Genomic DNA, 14782 nt, shown 5'->3' with positions numbered 1-14782 from the left:
TCTGAAAAGGGTTGGATTCAAATCCATACTCTTATTCGACTTCGTCACGTTGCTGACTTGGAAATTTTAATTTCAATTCACGTTGCTGGAATTGGGACTTGGAGTGACTTTTGTGTTTCTCCGTTTCCCACAGACGGCGCCAAAGTGTAAGTGCAAAAATTCGTTCGACTTTGACAAGTCGTCGAAATCTCCACAGTTACTACACCCAAAATAATAATATAGAAAAACAATGAACTAGAGAAATTGTATAGAGATGAAGAGGTACTTTGATGATATGACCGAACCTAGGATTACCTAAATTGCCTACGTATCCCGCTTCATGGAGCGTGGGAATCAGGTCGGAACGTAGTTCTAGCGATGAGAATTGGATCTATATTTTTGGGGGCTTTGCCCTTTTTTCTCTGTCTCCTTTATTGAGGGTCCTAAGCCTTTTTTATATAGGAAAAACCTTAATCGATTCATTTTAGGATTCGCATTACTTGTCCCTTAAGAATCTGAATCACATCATATTAGCTTTATAATAAGGATTTACATTATTTGGTTTCCATAAACTATAATCTTTCTTCTAATAGAATTGTTCATAAAATGAGTTTAGTAATGTATTCGTACTTGGGCTTGGGATCTCATCATTTCTGGCCTTCTTAATGAGTTCTGTCCATTAGACTTAGTTAACCCGGCCCAAGATTCTTGTATAAGCCCAATTTGAAGATTGAATAGTCTCAGCGTTTGTGGTGGTTTCCTTATGTGCTGATGTGTCCTGTCTTAATTGGAAGGGGAGATTTTTACCCCCACAACGTCATTACTTGATTTAATGGAAAAAGGACCATTTTTGTTGTATTATATTTATACGAAATGATGGATGAGGATATTTGAACAAACTGGTTCCTTTTCAAAAATTGATAAGAGTTACAAATTTCGAACTTGGAATTGTAACATTTTAGTACGAGATTCTATCTAATTTTAAATCCTAACTGTTGATTCGGTAGACCAAACATAGCGATTGAATAAAGTTCAGCACGAGCGCGTTAATGAAAATCCTCAACAATTTAGGTGGTGAAAAGGACCTGTAAAATGTTTGCAGTAGCGAGTGTTGTGCAAGGACGAGGTTATAAGGTCATTACTAAAGATTGTCGTTGCTAATGAAAGGGATTGGAGGGGTAGATTGGGATGTATTGAGACATTATCTTTGACATTATTTGCACCTAGTGACTGTTTTGATATTCACATTTCACCTTTGACAATGACCTATAATTGTTATTCAAAGATGCTAGCACAACGTACTTGATAACAAATCTATTGTTTTAAGTGATTTTATTTCACCTTTGAGAAAATATACAGATCAATCAAGGAACCTTTTACATTGACATATACAATAAATTATACATAATATTGAAGCAACTGTGTTCAACAATAATCTTTACATGAACAATGACCATCTCTAAAATGGTGATATATCTTTGGATCTCCCACTACTATCTCTCTTTTAGTGACCTTCGAGATCTTCTTTGCAGTACTATGGCAATTTTCACATATTCGAATGTTTTTTCTAACAAGAACAGGTTCCCCAGTTCTCGTTGAGATCAAGCCTAAACAAATTGCTAATCTCACACTGTGACACTCGGGCGAGTTCATTCTTTTTCTCAACACATCTAGTGGTCTGAACTTCTTGACGCTGTGAACATAAATGTCTTCCCCAATCTCCCTCGAAATAATATCTAATACATTGTAGATCACATTAGTTTTTACATGGGATCTATCTTGATTCGTGAACCCGTAAATCATGCCGTTGATCTCAACTGTACTGTGTCCAATGGCTTTTTGCACCCCTTCTTTCTTCATAAGACCTTTAATCCGCTCTACATCGTCCCACCTTCCAACTTCAGCATACATATTTGAAAGCAAGACGTAGCAACCACTATTGTCATGTTCCAAGGATAATATTTGCTTAGCTGCAAATTCAGCTAATTCTAGGTTTCTATTGTGTCTGCTTGCAGCCAGCAGAGCTCCCCATATCCTGGCAGTTGGGAACAATGGCATTTCATCAATGAAACGCTTAGCTAGGTCAAGATTTCCAGTGCGACCGAGAAGATCAACCATACAGCCGTAGTGCTCTATTCCAGGATTAATTTCATAGTCCCTTTTCATTGAATTGAAGTACTCCCACCCTTCATCCACCATGCCAGCGACGCTGCAAGCTGATAGTAGGGAAACAAAAGTACTTGCATTGGGTTTCGTATCCTCTTCCTGCATTTCGAGAAACAATCTGACTGAAGTTTTCCCCAAACCATGAATAGCATAAGCCATAATGATCGTGTTCCATGATATTACATCCTTAGGCAACATCCTCTCAAAAATTTCTCGTCCAGTTTGGAGATCTCCACATTTTGCATACATATAAACAATTGAATTTGAGATGAAGGTATTTGAACCAAGATCTCGTTTTGTGATATACCCATGGATTTGCTTCCCCTCACGCAACAATGCAATCTCAGTGTAAGAAGCTACGATACTAGTAATTGTCATCGCATCTGGATTAAAAGGCTCTTTCCATAGTTCTTGAAACAATCCCAATGCTTCTTTATAATGCTCATTCTGTACATAAGAAGCAATCATAGCATTCCATGATATCAAATTCTTTTCACTCATGTGACCAAAGACACGTTCTGCCAATTTCAGCTCCCTACACTTTCCATACATGTCAACCAGAGCAGTTTCCAGTATTAAATGAGGAAGAGACCCTGTTCTAATAGCATAGCCGTGGATAGACTTACCCTGCGAGAGAGCTCCTATTTGTGCACAGGAAGGAAGCAAGTTTATCAATGTAATCGTGTCAGGAATCAACTGATCAACCTCTTGCATCGTTTTCATGCAAGCAAATGACTCGAGTGGGCGTGCATTTAAAGCGTATCCACCTAACATAGCATTCCAAACCACAATGGTCTTTTGAGAAATTATATTGAATAACCTCTCAGCATTGTCCACTGCCCCACATTTCCCGTACATGTCGATGAGTGATGTCTGAACCATGAGGTCCAATTCAAACCCACTTCTAATCACTTGGCAATGAATTTCTTTACCATTCAGCAAACAACACTCGAGGGAAGAAGCACCGAGACTGCTGATCATGCTGAACCTGTCGGATTGCATTCCAAACGAATGCATTTCACGGAAACACATCAAAGCACCCCAACCATCGCTGACTGAAACATACCCACTAATCATAGAATTCCAAGAAACCAAGTCTCTAACAAGCATGTTTTCAAACACCCTCTCTGCAAGCTTGATATGCCCAAGCTTCGCATACATAGCAATAAGTGAATTGCAAACATAGAGGTCCGAATCAAACCCCATCTTAATAACCTTCGAGTGAACCTTTTGCCCCTCCACCAAAGAAAATGTCCCTGCACATGCCTTGATTACAAATGGGTAGGTGAAATTGTCAGCTCGAACTCCTTCAAATTGCATTCGATAATAAAAATCAATGGCCTCCTGAAAGAACCCATTATCGGTTAATCCCCTGATCACAACATTCCAAACGAAGGGGTCGCATTTACTCATATTCTCAAACAGATAGAGTGCATCATCCATAGACCCAGAATTCACATACGAACAAAGGTCTCGTACGAGTGAAAGATAGTGCTGTTTAATCGGAGTTTTCACAGTCTGTGATTGATAACTATTTGTGAGAGCTGATTTGGAGATCCTTTGCTTGACAGTGAGCTCATGGTTCTGGTTGGCTTTCGAAGCTTTCGCTCTTTTCTGCCAGATGCTTTCATGAAAGTCGGATCTGCAGGAGTAGTTAAGAGCTAATGTGGTAGCCATCTTCAAATTGACGAATGCAACCATTTGGAAAACTAGCCGTTAAAAATCATGGAGTGGAGTTAGTTCCTCTCGGTTCTTTTTTGGCGGGTTGGTTAATACCGTTATGTCTACTACCATCTATTGTTCATGGCGAATTCATTTTATCTAAAAACAATCAATAGAATCATGACACGTGATCTCTTACCTCATTTTCTCTCTTTTCACTTGTCTTGAAACTCAGGAATATGGTGGGTCCCATTTTAAATAATTTTTCAGCACATAAAGAAACTCTCTCTAGTCTCTGCTAAGAGAAAATTTATTTTAGATCCCCCAATTATGTACCCTGTGTAAATTTATATCCCTATTTCTTAAACTATGGCCTCAAGTAACTGGATTTGATTTTTTATTATTATTATTTTTTAAGGATGATATGGTAAAACTGTGCCATAATTGTCAGAAATTGTAAATGCACTTAACATTATGTACCTTCACCTAAATGATTGATATCTTTGTGATCGTAAAAGATAAACTTAACAAGATCAGTTAGTAAACTTTGTTTTTTTTTTTTTTTTTTTTAAAGTTTTTTTTTTTTTTATTAATACAAGTTACAATGCGAGTTTTCAAAATTCAAACAATATCTTTATAATTTGTCAATTAAAAATTTTATTTTTACCTCTATTCCATAATTACTACCTGCAAAATATGATCTCAAATTGAATTTGGAAAGTGCCAAAGATATAATTTTGAATTTAGTGGATGGCTTTAATGAATAATGTGCAACTTGTATCAGTTTTAATCTTTTTAACCCTTCCATTGTCTAGTCATTTAAAAAAAGACATGAAATGTTCCATCCCTATAAAAGAGAATCCATCATGCTTGCGAATGATTACATACATATATATATATATAGAGAGAGAGAGAGAACATGCATAAAATTTTTTGTCTTTAGAATATAAACTTTAGAGGTTCTAATCTATAATCTAGAAAGTTAAATAATACTTCCTCTGTCATGAATGTTTTTTTTTAAGAACCTTACCTTTCATAAATTGCAGAGTCAGAGTTCCTTAAAAGAGACATTATTTTTGAGATAGAGAGAGCACTAATTTTTATTAGCCATAAAATTTTGTTTAAATTGGGCAAATGTGGCTTGTGTAATTTGATGTTTATTGCTTACAAGAGTAACAAGAGGCATGAATGATGAAAAAGAAAGCAGCCATGAAAGAAAAGTAGTAATAGAGATATGAGTATATGATGAATAGAGAGATGCCATTAAGTTTGAATATTAAAAAGGATTAGTTAGTTATTCTTGAGATTAGATACTGTAATAAGCCAGATTTGTCAACAACTTTACAGTTGAGCAAAATGAGCTAGTTAAATATTTAAATATTATTCTTATAATTACATGATATAATAATATTAATCCTTAGTCATGTGACAAAAAAAACACATGCAGATGACTATATAATTTTTAATAAACCACATGGTGTGATTTTTCTTTCTCCCTTAATAATATTCACGACAAACACATGACATGACATGATTAATCTGAAGTTTTATATTCTCAAGTGCAGCTACAGTATTTATACATTTCATTTCTTACGCCACATTAAGAATGTTATCATTTCGATATGTTCATAGTATCTCTTGATGTGTAGTCCATACATCTCATGAGTTTACAGATAAGAATGACTCACGGCCCGAAATTTCAAAACCCGTTACCGAGTAACTCGAAACTCCAATCGTATAACGAATTCAAAATAAAAATTTCAAATGAAGTCAACAAGACTTAACTAGAATACAAATGCTCATTTGATCCTCGGCTCCATCACAGTATCTTCTTGATATGCCATGAACAACGACCTCGTTAGCAATCTTCAACATCAATCTTTTTTTCTATCCACATGATCGTGTTAGCAGTAGAAAAGCCAACAGAAAGAGCAAGGATTTGAGAAGATTTTGATAACCATATTTGGTTTTCACTGTCATATTACACCTAACTCTTCCAACATATATATGAAAAAAAATGGGTGGTATGAGCTGTGTTTTTATAGCATTTTAGGCATATAATCGATGTCTGGTGGTGGTATTTGAATGGGAAAGTCTTTAATTCAAATCCTACAACCTCTTATTGTAGTAAAAAATTCAAGAGTGGGTAATAAGTTTGAATATTAAAAAGGATTAATTATTCTTGAGATTAGATACTATAGTAAACCAGATTTGCCAACACCTTTACAGTTGTAACAAAATGAGGGCTAATTAAATATTTAAATAAGCTCATCTAACAATCATAGAACTTTGGGTTTGGGTTACAAAAAGGAAGAAAAAAAAATTGATCATAGAACTCTTAAGGACCACATTTAAATTTATTATTATGAAAATATTATTCCCATATTAAATGATATAATAATGTGGCAAACAACTGATTGAAAAGCTGAACCTATAGCCTGCTAACATGCATAGGATGTCAGTCTTTAATATTTGAGAAAACAGAGTGGCAAACTAGCAAAGGAAATTCATTGTTTGCATTAATCTTTTCATTTTTATATTATTCATTTTTATTTCATCATTAATTTTCAGGTCAAAGTTTAATGTCTAATAATAACCTGAAATATAAGAAACATATTTTATAAATATTACTTATCAAAATAGAACCTATTGCATTGAAAGACTTGTTCTAGATTCCCATTAAAATGTAATAGCATGAAAAAATCCCAAAACATGGTATTAAAATGTAATAATACTAATTTCAAACATTAGAGCTGTTTAATTATCCTGATATAGAAGTTTTTATCATCAACACATAAGCCATAACAAGATTTCATCAGCACATAAGCTTAAGCAATTATTTTAAAAAATTGCACACCTCAGCTTTGGGTTGTTTCAAATTTCAACCAATTTACATAAAGAAAGAAAAGAGTAAGAACATTACTTTTCAAGATTCAATACTATACAAGTTTCTGTAAAGGCCGAGAATAACGTGTTAACATGTTAAATACACTTGCGCTATGTTTAGTAACATGAAATTGAAGCTCGAGAAAAATTAGTTTAAACTTTGAACTAATTTTTCTCGAGTTCCAATTTTGAAATACCAATTCCATGCTATCCAAATATAGCATTAGAATGAGAAGGGTCTAAGTTTGAAGTTCCTCAGGGATGCTCTGGAGCACAGGCCTCCAAGAACTCCGGCAAGTCCCTCTCCCTTGACTGGCTCTCAAAAGATGCCTTCGCTGCATAATATTCAAGCGCTGTTCTAAGGACAGAGAAGGCGTGGACACAAGCGACGATTGGCGAGCAATGTTCTTGGCACCTCTCATCACTTCTAGCATTTGCTTTAGATCTTGTTTTTTCACTACAATTTTCATCCTCATCGCGCCATCTTCACCAGTCTGCGAAACAACACTCCCGCCATTTACGTTGGCTATTGCATCCAACAAAATGTTGTTCCTCATGGCCTTCTGATTCTGAGCTCTCGAAAGCACCTTCAACTCCATCTCTCTCTCTCTCTGTGTATGACTTAATGAACCAAACCTCATGGAGTCTCTTATAGTAAGATTGGGCATTAAAGAATCCACAGAGACAATGAAAAGTTATGTTAATTTAAGAATGAGCTTTGAGTACAAAATGAGTATTGTAACATTTTGACTTTCTTAGAAGATTCATCCAAATGAAGCTCATTTGTCATGCTAATAAGTAATATATTTGATGATGATATATATATATAATAAGTGATTTATTGTTTATACACCGACGAGCTCACATGCAAAGCCGAATGTTGCGCGAAAATGAAATGAATGGAGGGTGAGTTTATACTTTATATTGTAATATGAGATTAGTTAGGGTTGTGTTGAAAAAAGAGTAGAGGGCGGCTATAGAATGATGAAGAAATAGGTGTCATTTTGGAGCCTCTTGATTCAATTTTGGTGGGTCCTAAAGCTAGTTGTCAATGTTGTGATGCTTACAGCCTGTTTTAGGCTTGGCCAACTTATAACTCTTCCAGATTCCTATGGTTTTTGTCAATGGCCATTACTCTTGACCCATTTCAGTAGAATGATGGGAGGAGGAGAACATTGTTAAATTTTTTTACTTTTTACAAATTTTTTTTTTCCAGGTGCTTTCAGTTTGAGCGGCTAACTTGGGCAATACTAAGTGGCCTAGTTGGTTGAGCGCCAAGCTTTTTAGGCAGGTGTACCTATGCTTGAGTATCCCTCCCTAATTTGTCAGAAATAATAATAATAATAATGTAGGCCAACCTGAACAACAACGTGGACCAAAACATTCTTTAGAAAGGTTTCAACAATTTCTTTTTGTGTTACTCGGATTGGACTGGGATTGAAAATTTTCGACCCACTCCAACTTGGGTTTGAAGACAGTGGGCCTTGGCACGGGTTCAAATCAAGAAGACCACGCGTTTGAACCTAGGCAGAGGTATCAAACAACGTGAATTAAACCTGATCTACATTACGTAAGTATTATTTATATTATTATAACAAAAGATCTCGAACCTAATTGGAGCATGAAAAAAAACAAAGAAACTGATCTCAAGGGTTTAAGGACTGCTAACAGCAGTGGCTGTCGCAGTTGGGTCCGAAGATGCCCACAAGTTTAATTCGATGCACACGGAACCAGAATAAATAAATGTAGCTCTTCAAAGAAAGTAAATAGAAACACACAAGGAAAGAGAGTAAAATCTAATTTGAGATCAACTTTTGTTATGTACAATTATTTAATTTGCACTGATTAACCAGGCACTTTTATATGTAATGACATTTAAAAGACATGCACCTTTTTTTAGTGCCGCTATTCATCAACAGCTTAGATTCGTTTGTTTAGTAAATGAGCCGAGCCTGAGTCTGAGTTCAATTTTCAGACTTATTTAGTAAACCAGCCGAACCTAAACAACATTGAGCTCCACTCCACTCGTATAGGTTCATGAACATGGACTTGTTATATATGTATACAAATTTATATATATAAAGTAATATGATGATTCAAGGTAGTAACTTTGAGAATACATGCGACTTTGAGCTTTGTTTTTTGGCTAATGGGTTGGGTTTTGCTGATTGAAACTGAAAGCAAGCCTTATTTGAGCTTGTCTATACAATGGACTTGATGTACATTATTCTTACATTTATAATACAAGTTTACTTTCCGAATAATATTTAATTTTTTTTTTTACATCGAGCTGAGCCAAGCTTTTAAAATCAAGATAGAGCCCAAGCTCAAATTTTTTTGAACTTGCCACGAGCCAAGCCCGAACAGACTCAAATTCGACTCCGCTTTCAACCAAAATAATAAGACAAGCACCTTTTCTCGATTTTAATTTATATCTTTTCTAGACATTTCAACCAAAGTTTACAAGTTAGTGGCTCAACAGCCCCCACAAATAATAGACAAAATATGAGTCCTTCAATCAAGTAGAGTGGTCCTGAGAAGGATAAGCCTAAGGTAGGTGGTGTCCTGAAGTAGCTTCTTCTGCCCCACGATTCGTTGTCCTATAGCTTTCAATGTGGTCCTTATGCTATCCTTGGTTGGAGTGATGAATTGAGGAAGTATGGAAGAGAGGGAGCCTTCTCGTATTTGGTTGGAAGGGAAGGAAGAGAGGGAAGGGCAGAGAGTGATGAAACAGCTTTTAGTTTTTACATCCGTCCAAAATCGGGTAGAAGAGAGGAAGAAAAAAGGGAATAACTCCTAAATATATATAAAATACCAATTTCAACCTTTTCAAAAAAAAATAATAATAATAATAATAATATTTTTTTATAATTTTATATAATGAGGGTATATTGGTGAAAAATATATAAAAGAAAAAACTCTCATTCCCTACTCCCTTCCAACCAAACAAAAAATTCCTATCACCCCATCCTTCATTTCCACAATCCCTTGTATATCATCCCATCCTTCATTTCCACAATCCCTTGTGTACAACAAAACAAAAAGTGAGGGAGACACCTTCTCATCCGTAGGGAATCCACATCCCCCTCATCTCTCTTCCCATCCCTAAGGAATCCTCATCCCCGTGCATATTTTCATCCCAATATAGAAATGCCAAAAACAAAGAAGGCCAATTTGCTCTTGAACAGAGCCAGTGAGCTAATAAGAAAGGAAATGGAGTTAGATTCGGATAAGAATAAGCTTTGAAAAGCTTCTGCTTTGAGGAAGAAAAGAAAGATCCTGGAAGCAAAAGTAAGAGTGCAAACTGTGCAATAGCTCCAAGAGAGTTGTCCTAAAATCAGATAAGGATGAAGGCTATTATACAAAAGAAAAATCACCTTCGATAGTGGTACCAAACCGTGGTCCTAAGAAAAAGACTCCCACATTCAAAACAAAAGTATCAGCATCCCACCTTGGTTGTGGAACCTTGGTAAAGACGTCTAAGGTGAGAGATTCAAAATCATTGCTAATAGTCAGTCATATGTGTGATTGTTAGCTTTCGGGCACATTTAGTGGTCACAGCACCCAGCCAAAAAGCAAGTAGAAAATAAAATAAAAAATAAAATTTCTAGAGAGGGGAACAACAGGCACGTGCTAGACGATAAAACAGGGGAAAAGACACAGCCATTTCCTATATCAGACAGCAACAATAACCGGCAAAGCCAACCAAGTTCAACAGGTCATGTGCTTTTTACGAGGCACATGTCCCCAAGCTCTAAAAGCTTCGCACACCTTATAAACCCCCACCAGAGTGGAAGTGAAAAAAAGACGAATCTAAGCTGATTCATACTCTACATGTTCCTTTTGTTGTATTTGATCCTTGCAGATCCTAGGGCAATGAGAGAATCTGCCAGAACTGAATGGACTGACTGGCAACCTGCACCAACTTTCAGCTCAAAAAGCTTATGAGCACAAAGAAAAGTGTACAAATTAGCTTAACTACCATAGTTTTCAAGCTATACAAACATGGACAGACTGTAAAAACAAGATCACATAACAGAATGTGGATTGATTTTAAGGTTTAATAATTTTCAGTGCTTTACACACACCATATAGCCATATATTAAGAGAACCAAACAACCCTACATAAAAATTCTATAAAAAGTTGTTTACTGCCTTTCACGAGTTCAAAAAGCACCAGTGTAATCGCTAAATTAGCAATGGAACACGTAGAAATATTCAGAAGCACACATGGGCTTTTGATTGCTTCATTTCCACTATTGCTAGACTTTCTTTAAAACCTAATCAATAAATATTTTTCACCTCTAGATTCTTTTCCAAAACTTCCGTAATCTCCCAATTGATGAGAATGGATGGTACGACATTGATAATGTACAAGATAGATCCCTCTTCTACTCCCAACAAGGAAGGGAAAATAATATGGTGAATATTCTATGCTCAAAACACTGATTTATTAAACTATGTCCGCTACATTGATTTATGAGATGCACCTTCCTAATGAAATAAAACTTAGAGATCCACAAAGAATAAATTATTCAACCATCAAAAAGCATTTTTTCTTTTTCTTTTTCTTTTTTTGCCAAGTATACATCCAAAAGCATGCCATGTGAATGCCATATTAAAATTTACTATAATGCAAAGAAAGTGAGCAGTGACAGCCATCAGTTGATCACACATCAACCAACTAAAGAAGACAAGGGAGGGAAGTCCATCTAAGATGGGTCATCCACGTGGTACGGAAACGAATGGATCGTCTAAATCAAGCTAAAAGCATTGAACCGACAATAGAAAGAACAAAAGGACCATGAGTACAGATTGTGGATGTAATCACAATTGCCAAGGATAACACTAGGTTGCAGATGAATCAAGTTGTTCATGAACAGCTCGAGCTTGGCTTGTTAAAAGTTCGGTTCGGGCTCGTTCGTTTAGTAAACGATCCGAGTCCGAGTCCAATTTTCAAGCTCGTTTAATAAACAAGTCGAATTTGAACAATGTTAAGCTCGTGAGTAAACTGTTTACATAAATATGAATTAAATATAAAAAATATAAATCAATATATTTTAAATCTAGCCCATATGTACAAATCAAGCCCAAATTTACATATATTTCTTCATTGGCCCAATTAGTATTTGGGTACTTAGAAACCCATTTAATTAAATAGCTCCATTAGATTCCTCTCAAATCTCAACCATTGAATTGAACTTAAAAGGATCTGATAAAAAAAACCCTAAAAAGAAAGTGTTGCAACCTCGCCTCTCCAATCCCACTATTCTCTAATACCATTGGCGGCAAAGGAAATCATTTCTGTGCATCACCATTTCTACTCTTCAGTGATTATCTTCTCTTCCTAGGTCCTGAGGCAACATCAAGGTTAGGTCGATCTCTCTCCCATTCTCTTTCCTCCCCTCTCTCTCTTTCCTCCCCCTCTCTCTCTAGCTTAATTTTTAATATAATATTATTGATAAATTGGACATTGACGAGTGTTGAATGTGTGAACTGATGGTTGTGTTTTTATGTTCCAAAATTTTAGATCTATTTGATAGATAGTGTATATATATATATATATATATATATAGACACACACACACCCACAAACACACCCACAAACAAGCCCAAACCAAGCCGAGCTCGTCAAAAAATTACCGAGCCGAGCCCGAGCAGCCCTCTGACTGAGGCGAGCAGAACCCGAGCAATCTAAAGCTCGGCTTGGCTCATTTGCAGCCCTAGTTAACACCAGGTAATTATGATAAGTGGATCTGATTTATTCATATAATGGGCCATATAACTAGCAAGCCCTAGTTCTGATCTGTAATCAGATATGAGATTGAGATTTTTGTGACACAGCATATAATATTAAGTTAGTGTATTACTTGGTGCCTTTCACACAAAATGCAGCCAGAATTCCCTGTATAAACGAAGGAAAACACGTATAAAAAATTTGGAAGGCGACAGATTTTCGTGGTCAAGTCCAGCCATTTTCTTACATTAATCTTCTAATATGGCAAACCCTTCTCATATAAGCACTTAATATCTAATAACGTTCTTCGATTTTACAGAGAGCATAATGTTGTCCTGGAACCACAACTTATGGTTGAAGTTCCTGCTTTTGGTCACCATATTGTTGCAGATCCTAATCCTACTTCTCAAACTCATGACTATAGCGAAAACTAGTAATCAAAAACTAAAAATATACTCTATCTGAACTAATTTTCCATGTTCTCGTAGGTTGCATCGCCATCCAAGGAACACAGAGACCAAAAGTGGACCTCACATGACTCGTCTGCCAGTGTGATATTTTGTAATATAGCCAAGTGTATCACGTGCCTTGTCTAGTCAATAATTTATTGGTAGCAAGACCATTACAGCAATTTACAGCCACATGCAAGTATCATTGCATCTTAATCTCGACTAAATCAACCAAGTGCCCCCACAACACACTAATTTTCCAACCCAAAAAACACAGGAATCAAAGATGAAACAAGAACATATTAGCAATGAATTCAATTGGGATTTCATCCAAGTTCATACATTATGCAACCACACATATACTGGATCGGGAAATTTGAGTTTTTCACATGAAAAATTTGGACAAAACTAAATAAAAATGAAATTTCAAAGTAACATTGAAGACAAGCAAAATTAAAGGAAGTTCTTGGATAAGTTAAAAAGGACATTGTCAAATGTTCCAGCTATATTTCCTCCAGCTACAACTAAAGATTATCCCATCTACTTCACTATTCCAAGTCCCCAACCCAACATCAACAATTAACCCAAAAAAACAGTAAACAGTTCAAAATTATCAAGAAAGAGCAAATTGAACTCAAAAGACAGATAATGACATTGAATTAAACAGAAAGCCAAAAGGATGAAAAACAAAGACACCATTAGAAGAACCTCCATGATCATCTCTACCCATTACAATGCCTGCTTCTAATCCGAAGTAGAAGCCGTCTTCTCGGGTTTTCTGCAGAGGATCATATGCATCGGAGTGAAAATTCCAGTCTCTCCACCTCTGGTCAGAAAATCAGCAGTCTTGAACAGCATCTCATGAACATCCACAGTACCCTTCGGCGCAATCCCCAAAAACGACAGCACGATTACCAGAATATGGTTCCTCCAGTAGGCAATTCTCCCCATCTTCAGCCTCGACCACCACGGCGAAGCCGGAGGCTTCGCCAAATCTTTCTCCTTCACCACCTCAAACCCTACCTTCCTCGCAATCTCAGCAATATCAGTGTAATTCCTCAATCCGGGCAACGCATCGCCTCTCTCAATCCCCTGTATAATATCCACATGTTCGGGATCATCGGATCGAAATAATTCGGTTGTTACCCACTCGTACGATACGTACAAAGACCCAGGCTTCAACACTCTGTAAATCTCGGCGTAGACTTCTTCAAGCTTCGGCGCGTGACACGTGGCTTCAATCGAGTACACGCCGTCGAAGCTGTCGTCGGCAAAGGGCATCTGGAGGAAATTGCCGCAAACGACTTCGCACAGGGAATCCAATCCGGCTTTCTTGTTGTGCATACGGGCACGTTTGACCTGGTACTCGTTGATGGTGATTCCGACGACGTTCGCGCCGGAGTGGGCGGCGATGGCGCGCATAGGGCCTCCGACACCGCAGCCGGCGTCGAGAACACGAGCGCCGGGCTTGACTCCGAGCAGATCTACGGCCATTTCTTCGTGGAGGCGAGTGGCGTCGCGGTGAGATTTCCCCGGGACGGAAGGGGAGAAGTGGAAGGATTGACCCCAACCCCACTCGTAGATGTCGGTGACAAGATTGTAGAAGGTGTCGACGAAGGCGGGGACTTTTTCGGCGGTTTCGATCTCCTTGGGGCGGCGAAAGAAGGACCAGTACTGTTTGTAATTGTCTTGCACTTTCTCGCGATCGATGGAGCCGCCGGAGAGTTGGACGGCGTGTTTGCCCTTCCGTTCGGCGGAGCCCATGACGCAGACGAACCAGTAGATGCCGCCGGCGACGAGGAGAGAACCGGTGCAGAGAAGAGATAGAGAGTCCATGATGTGAGAGAAAGTAGAGAGAGAGAGAGTGGCGAAGTGGAAGTGGGGGTTTGCTATATTTATGTTA

General features: G+C 37.3%; 2 protein-coding genes across 2 annotated transcripts; both read right to left on the bottom strand.

The window, feature by feature from the left end:
- Positions 1 to 1305: 1305 nt before the first annotated feature.
- LOC132293820 (pentatricopeptide repeat-containing protein At4g35130, chloroplastic) lies at positions 1306 to 3995 on the bottom strand. The gene has a single exon (XM_059791450.1). It carries the CDS (start codon positions 3844 to 3846, stop codon positions 1405 to 1407), a length of 2442 nt encoding a protein of 813 aa, XP_059647433.1. The 5' UTR covers positions 3847 to 3995; the 3' UTR covers positions 1306 to 1404.
- A 9293-nt stretch (positions 3996 to 13288) lies between these two features.
- On the bottom strand, positions 13289 to 14782 carry LOC132293819 (24-methylenesterol C-methyltransferase 2). The gene has a single exon (XM_059791449.1). It carries the CDS (start codon positions 14713 to 14715, stop codon positions 13624 to 13626), a length of 1092 nt encoding a protein of 363 aa, XP_059647432.1. The 5' UTR covers positions 14716 to 14782; the 3' UTR covers positions 13289 to 13623.

The sequence above is a fragment of the Cornus florida genome, unplaced genomic scaffold, assembly GCF_030987335.1.
Source record: "Cornus florida cultivar Cherokee Brave unplaced genomic scaffold, ASM3098733v1 CherokeeBrave_3.0.0_Hap2_Chr02, whole genome shotgun sequence".
Lineage (NCBI taxonomy): Eukaryota > Viridiplantae > Streptophyta > Magnoliopsida > Cornales > Cornaceae > Cornus > Cornus florida.
Note: the sequence above shows the minus strand (reverse complement) of the source record. Positions and strands in the feature narration are given on the sequence as shown.